The sequence below is a fragment of the Esox lucius genome, chromosome 4 (genome assembly GCF_011004845.1).
Source record: "Esox lucius isolate fEsoLuc1 chromosome 4, fEsoLuc1.pri, whole genome shotgun sequence".
In the NCBI taxonomy this organism is placed as follows: Eukaryota; Metazoa; Chordata; class Actinopteri; order Esociformes; family Esocidae; genus Esox; species Esox lucius.
In genome coordinates this window covers 23,716,913-23,742,666 of record NC_047572.1, presented here as the reverse complement: position 1 = coordinate 23,742,666, position 25,754 = coordinate 23,716,913, and the positions used below count along the sequence as shown (strand labels likewise).

General features: G+C 40.2%; 1 protein-coding gene across 10 annotated transcripts in view; it reads left to right on the top strand.

Annotated features, from left to right (window-relative positions):
• Nucleotides 1-25,754, top strand: part of LOC106024272 (protocadherin gamma-A3) — a 214,024-nt gene that overhangs the window by 28,713 nt on the left and 159,557 nt on the right. The window contains exon 1 of one of the 10 annotated variants that reach the window (XM_034291853.1): nucleotides 6,496-8,869. The exons of 5 other annotated variants lie outside the window; for them this stretch is intronic. In XM_034291853.1, the coding sequence (XP_034147744.1) occupies nucleotides 6,530-8,869 (2,340 nt within the window). In that variant the 5' untranslated portion in view covers nucleotides 6,496-6,529. Of the gene's footprint in view, nucleotides 1-6,495; nucleotides 8,870-12,013; nucleotides 14,435-16,428; nucleotides 18,959-21,065; nucleotides 23,573-25,754 lie in introns of those variants that run through there. 4 more of the 10 variants (XM_034291851.1, XM_034291849.1, XM_013133564.4 and 1 more) reach the window with 4 other exon arrangements.

Here is a 25,754-nt window from a genome sequence, read left to right as displayed (position 1 = left end):
ATGCTGCAGAGGTCCCTAGGTGTGTGTGTGTTGGCTCCAATCTGGCCCACTGCTCTTTCAGCAAGAACTCTATCCTAGATCTTTTACTACTTTCCTGTCCAATAAGGCATGAAATGCTGAACATGTATATATTAAATTATAATCATTTAGTCATTGCTATTTTAATAATTTTATTATTTTGCTTCTCAAATAATAGGTATCTATAAATTTAAGACAATGGACTAGCTTTAACCATTGGAAAACAAGAATGAGACAATCGAAAATGCTTTCTGGTGGTTTGATTTGTAATTGCGTTATATTCTGTTTGAGATTTCTCAAATGTCTTTGTCAATTTCCCCAAATTTTGGAACACATTTGATTTATAATTATATTGTTTTTCACAAAACATTTACTTTACATTTTCAAATACATTAAGGCATAATAAAATACTTACTCATTAAAGATTAGCTATCAAATAATCAATCAGCAGTGCAGACCACTCACTGAGAGATGGCAAGCCAAATTCTTTAACTGACACTTTGCTTATTTTAATTTGATTAACTGGAGGATAAGAGTAATTAGCATAGAAAAAGCATTATCCTGTGAATCAATTTGACAGTGGAATGTGATAACACCGAATAAAACTTCATGTTAAAAAAATTTAGAAATAATAATGGAATGTTGCTATGTTATTAATCTCAGCTGTTTTTAGCACCCGATCTTCACATTGTTGCTTTTTGTAAAGAATAACGGTTTTGGATCAGATGGTATAGTTCGTTTTAATGTTCCATTCTTGCGAGACACATTCACTGGTGTGTAGACCAACTTTGCTCTATTTGAGTAATTTCACTGTGTAAGGGTCTACAATCTAGCAATGAAACAGACTTCGTCATCCTTCTCATGGTAACCTTTGAAAAAAGATAGTAGTATTGATTTAGTATATGTGTTGTCACACTTTTCATTCTTGCCAGTATTTCTCAACACCAGTAAATTACAGAGTACTCATTTCAGTATTGGTCCAAAGTTTAAGGTCTTGGATATGAGTCAATATCACTTATCAGAATGACATGTTTTAACATGAAGTAATGAGCCATGAAGTATATATATTATATAATTGTCGTTGTAATATTCCAATGAGATGTGCAACAAGAAATTATGATTTATTTTTTTACCTAGAGATACCAAATAATTCTACATGTTTTTAACACAATTTGTAATGTGTTAATCTATATAGTTTTTGTGCTATGTGTTTAAATCCCATTGTGTTTAATTGGATGTTTATTAACAGAATCCACAGCCAGGCATAGAAATATTAAGGCTTTTTAAAAAGCAAAACATTATCCATCAGTCCAGAAAACTGTCTGAAACAGTAACTATAAAATGATAGCAAATCTTTTATTAAATTGTGTGTGTAGGTTTGTTTGTAATTTTGTGTTTGTGAAAGTAATCTTATTTAATCTTAGTCAGAATCACAGTTTTGACATTTGTAATTAGATAAGCCGTAGGGGTGCACTTTGTGTACCCAATTCTTGCATATAATGCACTTCAGCCATGTTTCTTTGGGTCCGCTGTTAGAAAAGGGCCCTGCCACAGTGTGACAGCCAGCCCCATCTGAACTCTTGAGCTAGAAACCACATGGCTTGACCTAGCATCTGATAAATATACTGAAACTATAGATATGCTAAAAGTACAAAGTTACAGAAGACATTTTATACAAAATTATATGTACTTTTACCCATCAAAATGAGAAATGATTCCCTTACACCAAGATTTTTAGCTCTCTATACAAAGTGACAATATAAGAGGTCACATTTGATGAGAAATATTTTACATAGTGCCCCTTAGTTTGGCGTAATAAGCTCTGTGACAACCAACCCCCAGTCTCCCGTACAAAACTGCCTAAAAAATATATAACTACAAAATCATAAACGTTCAATACATAGTGGCAGCAAGTGGTTCGGTTGATCACCCAGTCCTTTACTGGCGTCTTGACGATGTAGAACTGTCTAGTCCGTCCTCAGAGCTCTTAGTTCCGGCGTCCGTTCAGTTCGGGGAAATGGTAGCTCCTGCGAAAATCCTTTTCAGTCTGGGTATGCTGGGATGTGGGATAACGTGCCTAGGCGAGAGCGAATAGAAGTGGTATGAATAACAATTTAACCAACGTGTCATCTCTGCTAGTAGACTAAATCTCCTCTGTCAAAGATAGCACTTCCCTCTAGGAAGATGCTGGTGCTGGATCCTGGTCAATTCTGCCCATACGTTTTTATTAAATACATACACAAAAAAATCCACACATAAAAACCTCAAAGTATAAAAACACCAGTAACACTGCACACCAAATCCCAAATGTACAACCCCCATTAATTATAGGCTAAAACTGAGTGTGGCACCTTTGACATGTGTAATATTTGTTGATTACTCAGTGTCGCTGTTCACCATATGTTTGGATAGATCTAGTTCTCCACCCAGTGGTGTATTACTGCTGCGGAAAATATTTTAAAGGTCAGATTCATCGCTCATTTTGTCTGTTCGTAAGGCCCGCATTGATGGCGAAGGGAACCGTAAACGTTATTGTGACTTAGATATGAATACTGGAGATTTGATTGTTGCCGAAAGGATTGATCGCAAAGGTCTTTGTGGAGAAAAGGTTTCTGGAAGGACCATTAGAGTTGCATGGGATATCACTTAAAATACAAGACATCAATGATAATGCGCCTATATTTCCCAAAGATGTAATCAAGACATCAGAGAATCTGCTGACAAAGGAGCTTGTTTTCGTGTGAACGAGGCCAATGATGCAGACATAGGACAAAATGCAGTGCAAAGCCATACATTATAGAGGAATGAGCATTTTGTTCTGAATGTACTTTCAAATGCAGACGGTGGGAAAAATGGAGAATTAGTGTTAGATAGAGAGCCAGATCGCGAGGAACAGAACGAGTTGAGACTATTACTGACAGCTGTAGATGGAGGCACTCCGCAGAGATCAGGTACAGTAATCATACACGTTACTGTCCTGGATGCTAACGATAATGCCCCAGTATTTAGCCAGGCGGTTTATAAAGCCAGTCTGCCTGAAAACTCTCCTTTAGATACAGTAGTGGTTACGGTGAGGGCAACAGATGCAGACGAGGGAGCAAATGGGAAAGTGATGTATGAATTCAGTCGTATTTCTGATTCAGCCAGACATATATTCGATCTAAGCCAGATAACCGGAGAAATAAAGCTTAATGGCCCTTTAGACTTTGAGGAAGAACACACGTATGAAATGCGCGTAGAAGCAAAAGATGGATATGGACTTACATCTGATGCCAAAGTCACTTATAGACATCACAGATGTAAATGACAACGCACCTATGATATATATTAAGTCTCTGACTAACCCCACCCCTGAGAACGCGTCTCCCCGGTACAGAGGTGGGCATCATTAATGTGCAGGATAGAGGACTCCGACAATAACCGACAAGTGCGCTGCTTCCCTTCAGCAAAATGTTCCTTTTAAGCTGGTGCCATCTATCAAAAACTACTATTCTCTGGTGACCAAGGGCGAACTGAATTGTGAACTAGTGTTCTGATTACAAACATTACAATCACTGCCACTGACGAGGGCTCTCCTCCTCTGTCCTCCTCTAAAACTATTCAGTTATCTGTGTCTGACGTTAACCACAACCCAGGTGCTGATCCCTCACCTTCCTCATGATCATTGATGCCCCACAAGGTGAGCTCATGCATGGAGCCCCAGACCGAGGGAGATTGACCGTCATCTTGAACTTCTTCCATTTTCTAATAATTGCACCAACAGTTGTTTCCTTCTCACCAAGCTGCTTGCCTATTGTCCTGTAGCCCATCACGGCCTTGTGCAGGTCTACAATTGTATCCCTGATGTCCTTACACAGCCCTCTGGTCTTGGCCATTGTGGAGCAGTTGGAGTCTGTTTGATGGAGTGTGTGGACAGGTGTCTTTTATACAGGTAACGAGTTCAAACAGGTACAGTTAATACAGGTAATGAGTGGAGAACAGGAGGGCCAACAGGTCAGTGAGAACCGGAATTCTTACTGGTTTGTAGGTGATCAAATACTTATGTAATGCAATAAAAAGCAAATTAATTATTTGAAAATCATACAATGTGATTTTCTGGATTTTTGTTTTAGATTCTGTCTCTCACAGTTGAATTGTACCAATCATAAAAATTATAGACATGCTTTGTAAGTAGGAAAACCTGCATTATCGGCAGTGTATCAAATACTTGTTCTCCCCACTGTATATAAATAGGAATACACGAAATTATATATATACACTCACCTAAAGGATTATTAGGAACACCTGTTCAGTTTCTCATTAATGCAATCATCTAATCAACCAATCACATGGCAGTTGCTTCAATGCATTTAGGGGTGTGGTCCTGGTCAAGACAATCTCCTGAACTCCAAACTGAATGTCAGAATGGGAAAGAAAGGTGATTTAACCAATTTTGAGCGTGACATGGTTGTTGGTGCCAGACGGGCCGGTCTGAGTATTTCACAATCTGCTCAGTTACTGGGATTTTCACGCACAACCATTTCTAGGGTTTACAAAGAATGGTGTGAAAAGGGAAAAACATCCAGTATGCGGCAGTCCTGTGGGCGAAAATGCCTTGTTGATGCTAGAGGTCAGAGAAGAATGGGCCGACTGATTCAAGCTGATAGAAGAGCAACTTTGACTGAAATAACCACTCGTTACAACCGAGGTATGCAGCAAAACATTTGTGAAGCCACAACACGCACAACCTTGAGGCGGATGGGCTACAACAGCAGATGACCCCACCGGGTACCACTCATCTCCACTACAAATAGGAAAAAGAGGCTACAATTTGCACGAGCTCACCAAAATTGGACAGTTGAAGACTGGACGAATGTTGCCTGGTCTGATGAGTCTCGATTTCTGTTGAGACATTCAGATGGTAGAGTCAGAATTTGGCGTAAACAGAATGAGAACATGGATCCATCATGCCTTGTTACCATTGTGCAGGCTAGTGGTGGTGCTGTAATGGTGTGGGGGATGTTTTCTTGAAACACTTTAGGCCCCTTAGTGCCAATTGGGCATCGTTTAAATGCCACGGCCTATCTGAGCATTGTTTCTGACCATGTCCATCCCTTTATGACCACCATGTACCCATCCTCTGATGGCTACTTCCAGCAGGATAATGCACCATGTCACAAAGCTGGAATCATTTCAAATTGGTTTCTTGAACATTACAATGAGTTCACTGTACTGAAATGGCCCCCACAGTCACCAGATGCCCTGGATGTGCATCCCACAAATCTCCATCAACTGCAAGATGCTATCCTATCAATATGGGCCAACATTTCTAAAGAATGCTTTCAGCACCTTGTTGAATCAATGCCGCATAGAATTAAGGCAGTTCTGTAGGCGAAAGGGGGTCAAACACAGTATTAGTATGGTGTTCCTAATAATCCTTTAGGTGAGTGTGTGTATGTATGTATGTATATATGGAATCATTCATTTTTTTATGTCTGATTTATTGTCAGGACTCACTGTGTGGCTGTTCACCTGTGTTTTTATAGATTGTTATCCACCCACTTAGTTTTGTTTCAGGGCTCCTGAGCTAGGTTGCCATTGAGCTTCAGAAAACATTTGAAACGGTCAACATATTAGGTTTAGCCTATATAATTTTAATCATGCGCCTCATATTTTTGGATTTACTATTTATATACTATAGTTTACATTCCTGTAGTTTGCTTGTACATACCAAGCATGGGGGTGACATGCACTCTGTGAATGACTTAGGGCTTGGTTTACTTCTAAGGTTTATTAAGCATTTGGAGACGTGAGCGATTCTTTTCCCGAGGAGATGAAACGAGGATCTATGCTTGGAAATGTACCAAAGAAGCTAGTTCGATCGCTCAATAGGCTATAAGGGAACGGAAAAGGTTATTGTGACTTTTGTATGCGTACTGAGGATTAGGTTGTTTCGGACAGGATTGTCAGGGACGAGTAATGGGAAGACAATGTTTCGTGTATTCTTAAATTCCACATGGTTATTTCCGATATTTCATAGGTGCATTGTATATAACTCGTGTTTGAGGATGTCAGTGATAGCTCATCCATTTTGCCCAAGGATTCAATTAAATAGGAAATTAGTGAGTTGGCAGACAGAAGAAACCTTTCCGATTTCTCGTTACGACTTAAGTGAACAAAATAATATGGTTCTCTGTACGTTGTCTTGCGTGATTTCTAGAATGTACTCGCCGTGTCGCTGTTCACCAGCTATGTTTGGTCAGTCCAGTTCTACGCCCACTTTTTGTTTTAATAGCACTCCGATTTCCGGGTGCCATTTAGCTGCCCGTAATATTGGTCACGGCCAGTTTGCCTTGTAGGTCTTTAAGGCTACATTTTGTTGATTCCATTTCCTTTAAACAACTCGCTTCCATGTGGAATATTACCAACTCTTTCTTTATATGTTACAATATACGTAAATAGTCTCTGATTCTGAAACATTATGGGACACAAAGGATTTTTTGAGATCTGCGGCTTTGCTTTCTTTCTTCTTATGCTGCATTCGGTCTATGGAGACTTGAGCTACTCTTTTCCGGAGGAGATGAAACGCGGATATGTGATTGGAAATGTAGCCAAGGATCTCGGACTGGAAGCGAGCAGACTGTCCGCGCGTAAGGCCCGTGTTGATACTGAGGAATATAGCAAATCTCTTTGTGATATTAATCTGAATAACGGGGATCTCATTGTTGCGGAAAGAATTGACCGGGAGGAGCTTTGTGGAGAAAAAGCTTCTTGTATTCTTAGAATCGAATTGGTCCTAGAAAGTCCATTAGAGTTGCATAGTATATCACTTAAAATCGAGGACATTAACGATAATTCACCAATTTTCCTCAAAGATTCTATAACATTTGAAATTCAAGAATCTGCAGTCAAAGGGGCTCGATATCGTGTAAATGCTGCTCATGACGCAGATATTGGACAAAATCGAGTTCAAAGCTACACATTACAAAATAATGACCATTTTGTTTTGAGTGTTCAAACAAATACGGTTGGAAGTAAATACAGTGAGTTAGTGCTAGACAAGGAACTGGACCGTGAACAAAAGGAGGAAATACAATTATTTCTTACAGCTGTAGACGGAGGCACTCCAAGAAGATCAGGTGCTGTAGTCATACACGTCACTGTCCTGGATGTTAACGATAATGCCCCAGTGTTTAGCCAGGCGGTGTATAAAGCCAGTCTACCTGAAAACTCTCCTTTAGATACTGTAGTGTTGACAGTGAGTGCTACCGATGCAGACAAGGGAGGGAATGGCGATGTGAAGTATGAATTCAGTCGAATTTCTGACAGAGCTAGGAAAATATTTAATTTGGATCCAAAAACTGGACACGTGTGGGTAGTTGGAGATATAGATTACGAAAAGGAGTCAAGATATGAAATGCTTATAGAGGGAAAAGATGGATTTGGCCTATCTTCCGATACTACATTAATTATAGACATCACTGACGTAAATGACAACGCTCCAGTGATATATCTGAAATCTTTGACTAACCCCATACCTGAGAATTCATTCCCTGGTACAGAGGTGGGCATCATTAACGTGCAGGATAGAGACTCTGGGAATAACAGACAGGTCCGCTGCTCCATTCAGCAAAATATTCCTTTTAAGCTGGTACCATCTGTCAACAACTACTATTCTCTGGTGACCACGGGAGACCTGGACCGTGAGCTTGTGTCTGACTACAACATTACAATCACTGCCACCGACGAGGGCTCTCCGCCTCTGTCCTCCTCTAAACTTGTTCAGTTGTCTGTATCTGATGTCAACGACAACCCACCTGTGTTTGACGAACAATTTTATAACGCCCACCTGACTGAAAATAACAAACCTGGTTCCTCCGTGTGTTCAGTTGCTGCTCGAGACCCAGACTGGAGAGAAAACGGCACAGTGATTTATTCGCTTTTACCAGGTGACGTGAACGGCATGTCAGTGTCCTCTTTGGTATCAGTTAACGGAGAAACAGGGGTGATCAGGGCTGTGAGGTCGTTTGATTATGAACAGTTCAGGAACTTTCAAGTCCGTGTGATGGCCAGAGACAACGGTTCTCCTCCACTCAGCAGCAACGTCACCGTCAGTGTGTTAATAAAAGATGTAAATGACAACTCTCCTCAGATACTATACCCCGCCCCGGAGGTGAACTCCTTCATGACTGAACTGGTCCCTAAAGCTGCGCTCCTGGGATGTCTGGTTTCCAAGGTGATAGCGGTGGACGCGGACTCCGGCCAGAATGCTTGGCTGTCCTATCATATAGTTAAATCCACTGATCCGGGACTTTTCACTATTGGTCTCCACAGCGGAGAGATCAGGACACAGCGGGACATTTCTGAATCTGACTTCATGAAACAGAATCTTATTGTATTAGTGAGAGATAACGGACAGCCCTCTCTCTCTGCCACCTGTGCCATTTATTTACTGATTTCTGATAACTTGGCTGAAGTTCCAGAACTGAAAGATCTATCTTCTAATGAAGTCGACTCAAAACTCACCTCTTATCTGATCATCGCGCTGGTGTCGGTTTCTACCTTTTTCCTGACTTTCATTATTGTCATCCTGGCTGTGAGGTATTGCCGCATGAGAAAACCCAGACTTTTGTTTGAGGGAGCGGTCACCATCCCCAGCGCGTATCTCCCTCCCAACTATGCAGAGATGGACGTCTCAGGAACTCTTCGTAGCACTTACAATTATGACACATACCTGACAACCGGTTCACGCACGAGTGACTTTAAGTTTGCCAGATCTTACAATGACCACTCATTTCCCGCTGACCAGACTCTGAGAAAAACTCCAGCCGACTTTGCTGAAGAACATGGCGATTCCATGGACTCCCCAGAGGTGCGGCTGTGTTTTCTATGGTCATGAGGTTGATATATTTTTGGTTTGATTAATCTCACCATGATTCAGATGTAGTGTGTGTCAGTGCGTTAGGCGCGATTGTATTTGAACAGGCCGATAATTTAGGCGGAAGGACTATAATAGTTGTTGTAACGTAGCGTTCATAATGTCCAGTAGGTATTCACCTCCCAGTTGCCCATAGATCGATGAGGTGGCAATTTCCTTAGCACATATTTATAAAGCATAACCTTGGACTGTGTCACGCACCAGTGAATTCAATTTCGTATTATTTTCCAATAACAACCCATTGCTCGTTGACAAGTTTAGAAAAAACAAAAAAAACTAATACTGACTCATTTGAAGAACTTCAAGATTCTGAGAACGTAGATTTAGGTCATTATTGTAACTCACAATTAACTTTAGAGTGTTACCTGTGAGTGTTTTAGATCCCTGCAATTCGCTTTTTTAGCGTAATTTTGTTCATGATATCCCTATTCCCAAGGCAATATCCATAATTGTGTTTCCTCTTCTTAAAACAAATATTGTCCAAATATATATTTTTCCCATTCAAAAGCCTCATATTACATGGATATCTCTAATAATATAATACTTAGTTTGAAATCTAGTATTTTGGGGATGTTTTTTGCAGAATTGCGTTCTTTACAGTTTTGATGTAACAAAAATATTTTAAATAGGTTTGCCGGCATAGTTAGATGTCATTTCACATGAAAAGGCAGAGTTTCGCTGTCCGTGGTGCTGAGATGTCCGCATCCTAATCGCAGCAAGGACTTTTCCTTAATAATACATAATATGACTATACTTGTTGGTCGGAGGTCTTTCCATTACAATAGTCAGTTTTAATGATTTATATTTAGTAATCTAGCAGAAGTTCCTATATAGCGATGACCTAGTAAATGCATACATCTTAAGATAGCTGTGTCAACCGCAGCTCAATAGGATCCGCTTAAAGTTTAAGATCCGCTTCCTCAGTGCAAATATCCTGTCCTTTTTATATAAAATGTAGGCGTAAAGATACATATTTTGTAATGTCATTTTACAAAATCCACTTTATCAGTTGTTGTGTACTTACTTTTATTCAACTGTTGTCATCCAGAAAGCTCTGGTGCCAATTAAACAGCTACATTTCCCATTAGTTGTTTTTCGACATCTAGTGTTGTTATAATTATAATCATTTTGTGCAATAGCAATTTTCAATCAAATATTTAGAGGAGTTTGACTGTTCAATCAAATATTTTATAAGGAGTTTGACTGTTGGAAATATGAGGCACTAATGATTATCAATGACAGATATGGGATGTACAATGTAATTTAACTATGTACTAGTGAATGGAGGGAGGATTAGCCCTGAAGCTACATACTTATTTTACATAAACTATATCGACTTCAAACGGGTCTCTTTGAGCCCGCGAACCTACTAAGACAAATGAACACATTATTTACTTATCCAAAACATAATTGAATATGCAATACATATTATCTAAAATTATAACAACCACATCATATTGTTATAGAAGAATTACCATTAATTTGAATATCTTGTAAAAGAGATGTTTTCTTTTCCTTTATAATTCCGTTTTTAGAATTGTGAAGACTATATTTAATGTGTAAAGTTTGTGGTGATAAAGACTGGACTTACGACTTAACCCATCGTGTAATGCCTGCTTTTTTTTAACCCGATACATATGCCTAGACCCGATTAGACTATGTTTGTTTTTATACTACTGAGTTAAAATACAATATAAGTTTAGACTTAAATCCCTTAAAAACCAAAAGAAACACATTAGGTATTTCGTTAACCAATCATTTCACTGGTGTATTAAACTTATTTTCACATGGTAAAGCAGATGTCAACGCCTAATATGCCTGTACATAATGAAACATTTGAGGAGAAACAAAATAACTAGTACCACAAACATTAATTAAACAACTGCTTTTAGGCCAACAATATACCGAAGTTTACATTATGTATCAGACCCCTACACAAGCGCTTAGGTTACATGAGTTGGAACCCGTGAATCGTTGATGCACATTACCAAAAGAATAGCTTTGGAACGGGAAGGGTTTGCCAAGGCCAGGCTCCATGTATCCGGTGGCCAACGGTTATACCAACTTTAAACAGAATAACTGATAATCGTTTTATGCCTGCGTCATTTTATAACTGTGACTTCTATCTCCACTGAAACCTAAGTTCAAAGAGCGAATGCATTTACATTTTTACGAGAGAATTCTGCATTGCAGTTGAATAGTTCAGTGGTTCCCAACCAGGGGTACAAGGACCCCTGGGGGTACTTGGCATCTCCACATGGGGTACTTGAAAACACTCATGACACCATAGACTTACTAGTGAAATTAACATGAGAGGGTACTTCAGGGTTTTTTTGTTTTAAAAAAAAAACTTTTGCAGTAACCGCAAAAGGTTGGGGGCCAATGGTGTAGTTGAATAAAATACAGCACATGCAGCTCCGGAAAAATTTAAGAGACCACTGCACCGTTTCACAAAATGTTGATAATGAACGTTTTGAGTGAGGAAGATAAGAGTTCAATTTGAAGTGGTCTCTTAATTTTAACCCTCCTGTTCCTCAATCAAAACCTTCCTTTTCAACTTTTTTGGAAAGGAAAGGAAAAGGTGCAGTGGTCTCTTAATTTTTTTCGGAGCTGTATACCATTGGGAGATTTTGTATATTTAATGTGCGGTTACTTTGGTTAATAATAACGGTCATATGTAACTTGACGGTCTATGCTGCGACTACGTGTGGCGTTCTGTTGTGTGCTTATGGTTGCATTACTGGATACTGGATTCTGACTATATGACTTAGATGTTTTTTTTTCATTTAATCAATGAGCTTCGCTTGAAAGTGTGCTTTGCATTTCATCAAATACAAAATGGGTCAGTATTTATTGTGATACCATTTGAAACATGCAATTTCTTAAGCGTACTCATAGTGACGCTGTTCACCGGCAGAACAAGGATACATTCCTCTCCACCCACTTTATGTTGACGAACTAAAAACTCTAAATCCCTCCCTGGGCTGTAGAAACCAATGGAGACCATTCGTATCCCGGTTTGCAGTTATGTTTAATTGAAAACCATACATTTCATTCTAAATGCTTATAACCTAGTGATGCACATCACGGCAGCCTGATTTCTACACAGTTCTTATCATGGCGTACAAAGGATTTTCTTCGACAGGCCTGGTCTGCGGCTTTGCTTTTTTTCTTCTGTTGCACTCCGCCTTTGGAGACGTGAGCTATTCTATTCCGGAGGAGATGAAACCCGGAATTGTGATTGGAAATATAGCCAAAGATCTAGGAATGGAGGCGAGCAGATTGTCCGCTCGTAATGCCCGTATTGATACAACAGGAAACCGTAAACGTTATTGTGACGTAAAACTGAGTACGGGAGAATTAATTGCAGCTGAAAGGATTGACAGAGAGGGGCTCTGTGGGAAGAAGGCTTCGTGCGTTTTAAAACAAGAACTTGTATTGGAGAATCCTTTGGAGCTACATCGTATCAGTCTTCATGTTCAAGATATTAATGACAATTCGCCGCAATTTAATGAGGATATGATAGATATAGAAATACGAGAATCGGCCGATGAAGGTGCTCGTTTCCGATTAGGGGAGGCTCATGATGCGGACATCGGACAGCACTCAGTCCAAAAATATACACTAGAAAGGAATGACAATTTTGTTTTGATTGTTGACAAGGATAATGTAGAGCTAGTTCTAGATAAAGAGCTTGATCGAGAACAAAGGCATGATCTTAAATTATTACTGACAGCTTTAGACGGAGGCACTCCACAGAGATCAGGTACAGTAGTCATACATGTCACTGTCCTGGATGCTAATGACAATGCCCCAGTGTTTAGCCAGGCGACCTATAAAGCCAGTCTGCCTGAAAACTCTCCTTTAGATACTAAAGTTGTGACTGTGAGCGCTACAGATGCAGACGAAGGAGTGAATGGAGAAGTAACATTTGACTTCGGCCATGTTTCAGAGGAGATGAAGAAAATATTTTCTATCGACCGTAAATCTGGAGATATAAGAGTAATTGGAAATATAGATTATGAAGAAGTGTCCATATTTGAAATGCGCATCAAAGCAAAGGATGGTTTAGGTTTAGCCTCATACGCAGACGTCGTAATTGGCATCACAGATATAAATGACAACGCCCCTGAGATATATCTAAAGTCTCTGACTAACCCGATACCTGAGAATGCGTCCCCTGGTACAGAAGTGGGCATCATTAACGTGCAGGATATGGACTCTGAGAATAACCAACAGGTCCGCTGCTCCATTCTGCAAAACGTTCCTTTTAAGCTGGTGCCATCTATCAAAAACTACTATTCTCTGGTAACCACGGGCGAACTGGACCGTGAGCTTGTGTCTGACTACAACATTACAATCACTGCCACCGACGAGGGCTCTCCACCTCTGTCCTCCTCTAAAATTGTTCAGTTGTCTGTATCTGATGTCAACGACAACCCACCTGTGTTTGAGGAACAATCTTATAGTGCCCACATGACTGAAAATAACAAACCTGGTTCCTCCATGTGTTCAGTTACTGCTCAAGACCCAGACTGGAGACAGAACGGCACAGTGATTTATTCGCTTTTACCAGGTGACGTGAACGGTGTCTCTGTGTCTTCTTTGCTATCTGTTAACGGAGACACAGGGGTGATCCACGCTGTCAGGTCGTTTGATTACGAACAGTTCAGAAGCTTTAAAGTCCACGTGCAGGCCAGAGACAATGGTTCTCCTCCACTCAGCAGCAACGTCACAATCAATGTCTTCATAGCGGATGTGAATGACAACTCCCCTCAGATACTGTACCCCGCTCCGGAGCTGAACTCCTTCATGACGGAGCTTGTCCCCAAAGCAGCTTACGGAGGCTCTCTGATTTCCAAGGTAGTTGCAGTGGACGCGGACTCTGGCCAGAATGCTTGGCTGTCCTATCATATAGTTAAATCCATTGATCCGGGACTTTTCACTATTGGTCTCCACAGCGGAGAGATCAGGACACAGCGGGACATTTCTGAATCTGATAGCATGAAACAGAACCTTATTGTGGCAGTGAAAGATAACGGACGACCGTCTCTCTCTGCCACCTGTTCCATTTATTTACTAATTTCCGATAACTTAGCTGAAGTTCCAGAACTAAAAGATATATCTTCTGGTGAGAATAATTCCAGACTCACCTCTTATCTGATCATCGCCCTGGTGTCGGTCTCTACCTTTTTCCTCACCTTCATTATTGTCATCCTGGCGTTGAGGTTCTGCCGCAGGCGGAAGCCCAGACTGTTGTTTGATGGAGCGGTCGCCATCCCCAGCGCATATCTCCCTCCTAATTACGCTGACGTGGATGGCGCGGGAACTCTCCGTAGCGGTTACAACTATGACGCTTACCTGACGACCGGTTCGCGAACTAGCGACTTTAAGTTTGTCAGATCTTACAACGACAACACGTTTCCTGCAGACCAAACATTAACAAAATATCCAACGGACTTAGCTGAAGAACTTCACCATTCCGATGGCTTCTCAGAGGTAGGCTTGTATAAAATTATAATAGATTAAACTCATCAGGTTATTTAATTGCAGTTAATTTATTTTAGACTTCATTAAATGATGTGATTCACGTTGAAATCTCTTAGATATTCGCGCAGGACCAGTGTTTTTTAGAATGTCCATTTATTATAAAGTAGGCCTACTAATTAATAAAATATATGACTTGGTTATCATGTTTTGAGATGGGGACATAAACGGGATGATTCCCAATAAACTGTACAGTTTAAATTTGGAAAGAAAACGTTTTTTTTTTTTTACTGCTTGGTATTTTAAGAGCATTGAATAATAACTATGTATAATGTTATTTAAACAATAATTAGAAAGGTATTCGATGCTTTGGCTGAATGATGGTGGATTACCCCCGCTTCCATGTAGCTCCTGAAAGAATTAAGAAAGCACTGCAGCCTTTTCTCTCCATTCCAAAAAAGTCGAAAAGGAACGTTTTGAGTGAGGAACAGAAGCGTTCAATTTGCAGTGGTCTCTTAATTTTAACCCTTCTGTTCCTCACTCAAAACCTTCCTTTTCGACTTTTTGGAAAGGAGAGAAAAAGGTGCAGTCATTTTTTTAATAGAAAGTAGGCCTAGTATTCAGTGGCTTTGTGTAATTGACTGACAAGTAGTTTGTACATGGATCCATTCATTATTTTCCAGGGGGGACACATTGACCTGCCTGTCATGACCCCGTCCCCCTAATTCTACATCCCGGCTTTCATGTACCTGCTTGGTAATTCCCCAATAATAGTATTTTAGGCGGAATAACTTCCACTGTTTTATCATATTCTGCATATATTTCACGGTTTTTAGTTATCCTGCTTTTACATGTCCATTACAAAAACCGCAGTATTTTTTGATTATATTTCTTTGGTTGAATCGGGGAGACCAGGACACAAAGCTACACTGGTTACAATGTAATGACAAACTACATAGAAAACTGTTATTCAACGTTTTAATGTTTCCTTTGAATGAGTCCATGCAGTATTTTTGTTATTGTTGTTGTCCTACCTATTCCTTGATAAATAACTTGAGAACCATATCCCCTCGGTATTTTTATCAGTTAGACTGTCTTTTGACTTGTTTGGTCGACAACATAAATAATGGCTGTATGTTCTCACCACACGTGTTACCAACCTCTTACTTACGTTTCTATAGTATTGAGAATTATGTTTAAACACATTCCCATAACTATGTAACATTTATTTTCTTGCCATGTCATACTATCTTTACTTTAAATAGAATACATTGGGTTTAATAGTTTTTAGACTAGCATTATCTTGTTTATCACGCTTTCAGGTACGCTGGCTTAAACAATGTTGTGTCTTTCATTTGTGGTTTTCATTGGAGTAGGCTGTGCAAACTGTTTTCATAGAACTATTGAAATGTTGTTTGGGAGGGAAGTTTTGGGTCCCCTGCTGGAGCTGCTGTCCCCGCGACCCGATACCGGATATGCGGATGAAGATGAGATGAGAGATATTGAAATGTTGTGTTTTTGAAATCTCCTTTCCTATTTTATTTGGCCTATATTAATAAACTGATCTGTTTAGATTATTTTTAGTAATAATAACCAATAAAGGAGCCCTAGTGAAAGCTCTAAGAATAAGATATAAAATAAGCAATTTTAAAATTAGGTTTTATCTACATATCTAGAGGTAGATTAAAACGAGGTTTTTAGCCCTAGGACCATTGACTAACTATAGCGTCAGGATTTGTACTGGTGGCAGAAAATATTTGCTACTAGTCACTGTGCTTACTATGTAGTACTGGCTCCAGAATGACCTCTAAAAAATGTATCCACCAGTTTTACATGACTCACAGGAAGTATATACAACCCATAATTATCAAAATGACGAAGTACACCGTGACATTTTAGGACATTGTTCGATAAGTAGCTTTGCTTTTAATGTGTAGTTTCTGATTCTATGCTCAGTGTGTCGCTGTATACCAGACGTTTTTGGATATATTCCTCCACCCACTGGTTTTGCCGTAAGGCCCTGGTGCTCCGTGCCATTTAACTACAGAAAAGATTCAGATAGCTTACACATTTGTTGTTATTATTTATATTCAACTTAATCATTTATGGAACACTGCATGTTTAATTTTGCAATCTAACGTTATAGCTGGGATGGGAAACAAAGGATTATTGGTGACCGGCCTGATCTGCGGCGTAGCTGTCTTTCTTGTTAGACTGCACGGTGCCTACGGAGACGTGAGCTACTCTATTCCCGAAGAGATGAAGAGCGGATCTGTTATTGGAAATATAGCCAAAGATCTCGGTTTGGAGACGAAGAGACTGTCCCGTCGTAACGCGCGTATTGATACTGATGGATATGATAAACGGTATTGTGACATTAATCTGAGTACTGGAGATGTGATTGTTGCTGAAAGGATTGACAGAGAGGGGCTTTGTGGCAAGAAGGCTTCGTGCGTTTTAAAACAAGAACTTGTAATGGAGAATCCGTTGGAGCTGCATCATATCACCCTTCACATCCAAGATATTAATGACAATTCTCCACAGTTTAACGAAGATATGATAGATATAGAAATACGAGAATCGGCAGTTAAAGGTGCGCGTTTCCTATTAGAGGAGGCTCATGACGCGGACATAGGACAGAATTCAGTCCAAAGATACACCCTAGAAAGGAATGACAATTTCGTGGTGACAGTAAATAGTAATACCATCGAGCTTGTTCTAGAGAAAGAGCTTGATCGCGAACAACAGCAGGACTTGAAGTTATTGCTTGCAGCCATAGATGGAGGCACACCACAGAGATCAGGTACTGTAGTCATACACGTCACTGTCCTGGATGCTAACGATAATGCCCCAGTGTTTAGCCAGGCGATCTATAAAGCCAGTCTGCCCGAAAACTCTCCTTCAGATACTGCAGTGGTTACAGTGAGTGCTACGGACGCAGATGACGGATTAAATGGGGTGGTGACGTATGACTTCGGCCATGTTTCGGAAGATGTTAAGAACACATTTTCTATAGACCGAAAGACAGGAGAAATTAAAGTTATAGGCAACATTGATTTTGAAGTGATTTCTTCATTCGAGTTGCGTATCAAAGCAAAGGATGGTTTAGGATTGGCCTCATATGCCACTGTGATCATAGACATAATTGACGTAAATGACAACGCCCCAGTGATAAATCTGAAATCTCTGACTAACTCCATACCTGAGAACGCATCACCTGGTACAGAAGTGGGTATCATGAACGTGCAAGATAAAGACTCTGAGAATAACCGACAGGCCCGCTGCTCAATTCAGCAAAACGTTCCTTTTAAGCTGGTGCCATCTATCAAAAACTACTATTCTCTGGTGACCACGGGCGAACTGGACCGTGAACTTGTGTCTGATTACAACATTACAATCACTGCCACCGACGAGGGCTCTCCTCCTCTGTCCTCCTCTAAAACTGTTCAGTTATCCGTGTCTGACGTCAACGACAACCCGCCTGCATTTGTGGAAGGATCTTACAGCGCTCACGTTACTGAAAATAACAAACCCGGTTCCTCTGTGTGTTCAGTTGCTGCTCGAGACCCAGACTGGAGACAGAACGGCACAGTGATTTATTCGCTTTTACCAGGTGAGGTAGAAGGTGTCTCGGTTTCCTCATTGTTATCCATTAATGGAGACACGGGAGTGATCCACTCCGTACGGTCGTTTGATTATGAACAGTTTAGGAGCTTTAAAGTCCATGTGATGGCCAGAGACAATGGTTCTCCTCCACTCAGCAGCAACGTCACGGTCAGCGTGTTCATAACTGATGTAAATGACAACTCTCCTCAGATACTATACCCCGCCCCGGAGGTGAACTCATTCTTGACTGAGCTTGTCCCCAAAGCTGCTCTTGGGGGATCTCTTGTTTCCAAGGTGATAGCGGTGGATGCGGACTCCGGTCAGAACGCCTGGCTGTCCTATCATATAGTTAAATCCACTGACCCTGGACTTTTCACTATTGGTCTACACAGCGGAGAGATCAGGACCCGGCGGGACATTTCTGAATCTGACAGCATGAAACAGAACCTTATTGTAGCAGTGAAAGATAACGGACAGCCCTCTCTCTCTGCAACATGTGCCATGTATTTACTGATTTCTGATAACTTGGCTGAAGTTCCAGAACTGAAAGATCTATCTTCTAATGAAGTCGACTCAAAACTAACCTCTTATTTGATCATTGCGCTGGTGTCCGTCACTTCTTTTTTCTTAATATTCATCATTGTCATCCTGGCCGTGAAGTTTTGTGGCAGGAGGAATCCCAGACTATTGTTTGACGGTCCAGTCACTATCCCAAGCGCTTATCTCCCCCCCAACTACGCAGAAGTGGATGCGACAGGAACTCTCCGCAGCACTTACAATTATGACGCTTACCTGACAACCGGTTCTCGCACCAGCGACTTTAAGTTTGTCAGATCTTACAATGACAACACGCTTCCTGCTGACCAGACCCTGAGAAAAACACCAACTGACTTTGCCGAAGCCCTTCAGAATTCGCATGCTTCCTCAGAGGTAGGCCTCTGTATTCCATAATAATCTCGTTGATATGTTTGTACTCAGTGGTGTTTCTATGAATTTCAAAATGGTGGTGCCGTATGAGGGCAGTAATCAACATCTGCATGAAGGGTCCAGTAACAGGTCTTGGGGGAGGGGTATGGCTTTCTTTTTTTTTGTCCACTATAAAGGTTAAGTGAAGAGAAAAAGTGTCATCTTATCTATCTGCATACATAGAGTTGTGTTGCTCACCATGAAAACATTTTGCTGGTTGAATTCTCCTCCCAATGCAAACGATATTGTGTGTCATGCTGCAAATGAAGTCGTTGCTGTGTTTGACATTGTTTGACAGCTTCTGTTGCTGTGTTTGAAAGTTGCCAGGTGAGATTGTTTATGTGTGACACTGAATTGTTGTTTATAGTGATGAGGATGAAGTGCATGCCTGCAGCATCAGCTGAAATGTCATCAAAGGCAGAAATGTGGGTTTATTATTTGGTAAAGTTTACCGGACTACTAGCCTTCTGAAATGTAAAAGTTCCTGATAAACACTATCTGTAGCTTCCGCTTGAAAATCACCTGAGTAATTATAAGAATTAACAATGTTCAATGCAAGGGACGTCGCTAGTTCTATTTTAGAGGGGATTTAGCCTCATTCGTGTTGGTTTCGGTTTGAAGTTAAGGTATTGCAACGTATTCTGTTCAGAGGAATGGTGATCCAGTTGTTAGATGTTTCTTTTAATTATGATGAATTTATTTATGAGATGAGTTATTCCGAGATGATTGGGCTAATGACTAAATCTGTTTTTGAAATGATTCAGAGAAATCTCGTTTAGAAACAGAATATACTGTATGCAGATGCTCATTTACTAATAACCATAGTTGACAAAAGTATTTTGGCTACACATTATAGCCGTTTTTCTGACTTTTGTTGGTGTTGGGTGGATGAAAACAGAGTGGACTTAAATTTCTTTATTTAGATTGAATTTAAGTCATATTAGATCAGTGTCTAACACAAACTGAGGCATGAGTCTATGAGGTAGACCTTTAGCCAACCTTGACGTAAAATATTATTTTTATAGATTTTACACTCACTGTTACTCTAAAAATACATGATGAAAAGATGTTTTGGGGAGTATGCCCAGACCTCCCAAAACGAGCCTTAGCTCCCCCATCCATGATTCTTTAGTGACGTCCCTGTTCAGTACATTTCTACCACAGTTTCCAGTGAGACAGTATTATTTCTGGATTATGGGTCTAGGAAATGTGCACAGTTTAGGCATATGGTTAAAATTGGGGTCATTTTGTGGTGTAGTCAAGGCACTACAAGTTAGGTATTAGGGTTTGGTTAAGTTTAGGCATGACGGTGTTGAGGTTAAGGGTGAGGTTAGGTTTAGGTCAAGGTTAGGTCTCAGGTCCCCACAAGAATAAAGTACAAGTGTATGTACGTACTGAGTAAACACAAAGCGAGCGTAAAAATACAGAAACCCACAGATAACCTGAAAATAGAGTCTCCATAAAAAGTAACATTCTTGATTACATAGAATAGGGATAAAGAGTACATCTCCCAGTTACTCCATAATGACGGTGTTGATGGAATTGAGCACATATTAAAGGTTTACTCACAAATTCTGTGCTCTATCCATGTATGATTTTTCATGTTCTCTAAAGCAACCATCTTAACACAAGGCTTCATCCAGTGACAGTACACAGACTCAAAGGAATTTGGAGAAACAATGGGAAGGGAAAAGTGACTGCATGCTTAATAAGAATTACTACCTGGGGATTGTCTCTGTACAATCAGGCAATATATACCCTTCCCCTATTCCCTTTCTTACTAAGGAGGATCTTGACGTGATCATTCCCTTTTGATATTAGATTCTAACTATGACTTGATGGTTTTCGATGTTTTTTTTTTTCATTTAATCAATGAGCTTAGCTTGAAAGTCTGCTTTGCATCTTATCAAATGCTAAATGGGTCAGTATTTATTGTGATACCATTTGAAACATGCAATTTCTTAAGCGTACTCATAGTGACGCTGTTCACCGGCTGAACTAGGATACATTCCTCTCCACCCACTTTATGTTGACGAACTAAAATCTCTAAATCCCTCCCTGGGCTGCAGAAACCGATGGAGACCATTCGTATCCCGGGTTAGAATTATGTTTCATTGAAAACCATACGTTTGATTCTAAATGCTTATAACCTAGTGATTTACATCGCTGCAGTCTGATTTATACAGAGTTCTTATCATGGCATACAAAGGATTTTCTTCGAAAGGCCTGGTCTGCGGCTTTGCTTTCTTTCTTCTGTTGCACTCCGCCTTTGGAGACGTGAGCTATTCTATTCCGGAGGAGATGAAACCCGGAATTGTGATTGGAAATATAGCCAAAGATCTAGGAATGGAGGCGAGCAGATTGTCCGCTCGTAATGCCCGTATTGATACCACAAGGAACCGTAAACGTTATTGTGACGTAAAACTGAGTACGGGAGAATTAATTGCAGCTGAAAGGATTGACAGAGAGGGGCTCTGTGGGAAGAAGGCTTCGTGCGTTTTAAAACAAGAACTTGTATTGGAGAATCCTTTGGAGCTGCATCTTATCAGTCTTCATGTTCAAGATATTAATGACAATTCGCCGCAATTTAATGAGGATATGATAGATATAGAAATTCAAGAATCGGCAGTTAAAGGTGCTCGTTTCCGATTAGGGGAGGCTCATGATGCGGACATCGGACAGCACTCAGTCCAAAGATACACATTAGAAAGGAATGATCATTTTGTTTTGATTGTTGACAATGATAATGTAGAGCTAGTTCTAGATAAAGAGCTTGATCGAGAACAAAGGCATGATCTTAAATTATTACTGACAGCTTTAGACGGAGGCACTCCACAGAGATCAGGTACAGTAGTCATACATGTCACTGTCCTGGATGCTAATGATAATGCCCCAGTGTTTAGCCAGGCGACCTATAAAGCCAGTCTGCCTGAAAACTCTCCTTTTAATACTAAAGTTGTGACAGCGAGTGCTACAGATGCAGACGAAGGAGTGAATGGAGAAGTAACATTTGACTTCGGCCATGTTTCAGAGGAGGTGAAGAAAATATTTTCTATCGACCGTAAATCTGGAGATATAAGAGTAATTGGGAATATAGATTATGAAGAAGTGTCCATATTTGAAATGCGCATCAAAGCAAAGGATGGTTTAGGTTTAGCCTCATACGCAGACGTCGTAATTGGCATCACAGATATAAATGACAACGCCCCTGAGATATATCTAAAGTCTCTGACTAACCCAATACCTGAGAATGCGTCCCCTGGTACAGAAGTGGGCATCGTTAACGTGCAGGATATGGACTCTGAGAATAATCAACAGGTCCGCTGCTCCATTCCGCAAAACGTTCCTTTTAAGCTGGTGCCATCTATCAAAAACTACTATTCTTTGGTGACCACGGGCGAACTGGACCGTGAGCTTGTGTCTGACTACAACATTACAATCACTGCCACCGACGAGGGCTCTCCGCCTCTGTCTTCCTCTAAACTTGTTCAGTTGTCTGTATCTGATGTCAACGACAACCCACCTGTGTTTGAGGAACAATCTTATAGTGCCCACATGACTGAAAATAACAAACCTGGTTCCTCCATGTGTTCAGTTACTGCTCAAGACCCAGACTGGAGACAAAACGGCACAGTGATTTATTCGCTTTTACCAGGTGACGTGAACGGTGTCTCTGTGTCTTCTTTGCTATCTGTTAACGGAGACACAGGGGTGATCCACGCTGTCAGGTCGTTTGATTACGAACAGTTCAGAAGCTTTAAAGTCCACGTGCAGGCCAGAGACAATGGTTCTCCTCCACTCAGCAGCAACGTCACAATCAATGTCTTCATAGCGGATGTGAATGACAACTCCCCTCAGATACTGTACCCCGCTCCGGAGCTGAACTCCTTCATGACGGAGCTTGTCCCCAAAGCAGCTTACGGAGGCTCTCTGATTTCCAAGGTAGTTGCAGTGGATGCGGACTCTGGCCAGAATGCTTGGCTGTCCTATCATATAGTTAAATCCATTGATCCGGGACTTTTCACTATTGGTCTTCACAGCGGAGAGATCAGGACACAGCGGGACATTTCTGAATCTGATAGCATGAAACAGAACCTTATTGTGGCAGTGAAAGATAACGGACGACCGTCTCTCTCTGCCACCTGTTCCATTTATTTACTAATTTCCGATAACTTAGCTGAAGTTCCAGAACTAAAAGATATATCTTCTGGTGAGAATAATTCCAGACTCACCTCTTATCTGATCATCGCCCTGGTGTCGGTCTCTACCTTTTTCCTCACCTTCATTATTGTCATCCTGGCGTTGAGGTTCTGCCGCAGGCGGAAGCCCAGACTGTTGTTTGATGGAGCGGTCGCCATCCCCAGCGCATATCTCCCTCCTAATTACGCTGACGTGGATGGCGCGGGAACTCTCCGTAGCGGTTACAACTATGACGCTTACCTGACGACGGGTTCGCGAACTAGCGACTTTAAGTTTGTCAGATCTTACAACGACAACACGTTTCCTGCAGACCAAACATTAACAAAATATCCAACGGACTTAGCTGAAGAACTTCACCATTCCGATGTCTTCTCAGAGGTAGGCTTGTATAAAATTATAATAGATTAAACTCATCAGGTTATTTAATTGCAGTTCATTTATTTTAGACTTCATTAAATCATGTGATTCACCTTTGAAAGCACTTAAATATTCACACAGGGTCAATGTTTTTTAGAATGTCAATATATTTTTAACTAGGCCTACTAATTTAATTTCAGAGGCGTTTTAATTCTGATACACGTCTTTTATGCTTTTGAATCAACACTGCATATTACTTTTAAAGGCAGTCATGTATGATTGTAAAATATATGACTTGGTTATCATGTTTTGAGATGGGGACATAAACGGGATGATTTCTAATATACTATATATACTGTGGAAAGTATATATTAATATGGAAAGTAAATGTTTCATTGCCTGTTTTTAAAATAGCTTGGTGATATTAAAAAAAATATTGAATAATAACTATGTAGAAATATATTTAGACAATAATGAGTAACGTATTCAATGCTTTTACTGAATGATGGCGGACTTTCACTGGTCGAGTTGGTGAAACAGTCTTTTTTTTGTAATCGACAGTAGGCCTAGTATTCAGTGGCTTTGTGTAATTGACTGACAAGTAGTTTGTACATGGATCAATTCATTATTTTCCAGGGGTGACACATTGACTGTAACATTGACCTGCCTGTCATGACCCCCCGACTCCGTCCCCCTAATTCTACATCCCGGCTTTCATTGTCCTGCTTGGTAATTCCCCCAAAATAGTATTTAAAGGGCTGAATAACTTCCACTGTTTTAATCGTATTGTGCATATATCTCACAGTTTTTAGTTATCCTGCTTGTACATGTCCATTACAAAATCCGCAGTATTTTTCGATGATATTGCTTTGGTATTGAATCGGGGAGACAGGGCACAAAGTTTACACTGGTTACAATGTAAATACAAACGACATAGAAAGCTGTTTTAATGGTTGTTTTTAATGAATTCATGCAGTATTTTTGTTAATATTGTCGTCCCATCTCTTCCTTGATAATTAACTTAAAAACCATATCCCCTCGGTATTTACTCATGCATCGTTTTTATCGGTTACAGGATGTCTTTTGATTTGTTTTGGTCGACAAATAAATAATGGTTGTATGTTCTCACCACACGGGTTACCAACCTCTTACTTACGATTATGAGGTATTGAAAAGTCAATCAATCAAATGTATTTATAAAGCCCTTTTTACAACAGCAGTTGTCACAAAGTGCTTTACAGAGACAGAGAAAAGTATGTTTAAGCACATTCCCATAATAATTTAACATCGACATTCTTGCCATGTCATACTATCTTTATTTTAAGTTGAATTAACAGGGTTTGATAGCTGTTAGCATTCTCTTATTCGTTTATCCCTCTGTCTTTCTGGTATGTGGGCTTAAACAATGTTGTCTCTTTCATTGTGGTTTTCATTTGAGTAGGCGATGTAAAACTGTTAATAATACAACTTTTTGAAATGTTGTGGTTTTTGAAATGTCCTTTCCTATTTTGAAGAACCATGATGTGTTTTGATTATTATTGGTAATGACCAATAAAGAAGCCCAGTGGATAGCTCCATTCATAAAAAATATTTAGCATTTTTGCAATGAGGGTTTATCTACTTATCTAGACGTAGATTTAATTTAGGTTTTTAACTAGCCCTAGCGCAATTGACTAACTATAGCGCCAGGATATTTACTGGCGGCTGAAATAATTTGCTAATAGTCACTGTGCTTACAATGTAGGACTGGCTCCAGAATGACCTCTAAATTCCTTCATATTAGACCCAGAGACATTAAAAAAGTATCCACCAGTTTAACATGACTCTGAAAAAGTATGCAAAATGCATAATTATCAAAATCACCAAGTAGGTACACCTTCAAATTTTAGGAAATGTTTCGATAACTAGCTTTGCTATTAATGTGTACTTTCTGATGGTATGCTCAGTGTGTCGCTGTATACCGTAGGTTTTTGGATAAATTCCTCCACCCACTGGTTTTGCCGTAAGGCCCTGGTGCTTCGTGCCATTTAGCTACAGAAAAGATTCAGATAGCTTACACATTTGTTGTTATTATTTATATTCAACTTTTTGTGGAACACTGCATGTTTAATTTTGCAATCTAACGTTATAGCTGGGATGGGACACAAAGGATTATTGGTGACAGGCCTGATCTGCGGCGTAGCTGTCTTTCTTGTTAGACTGC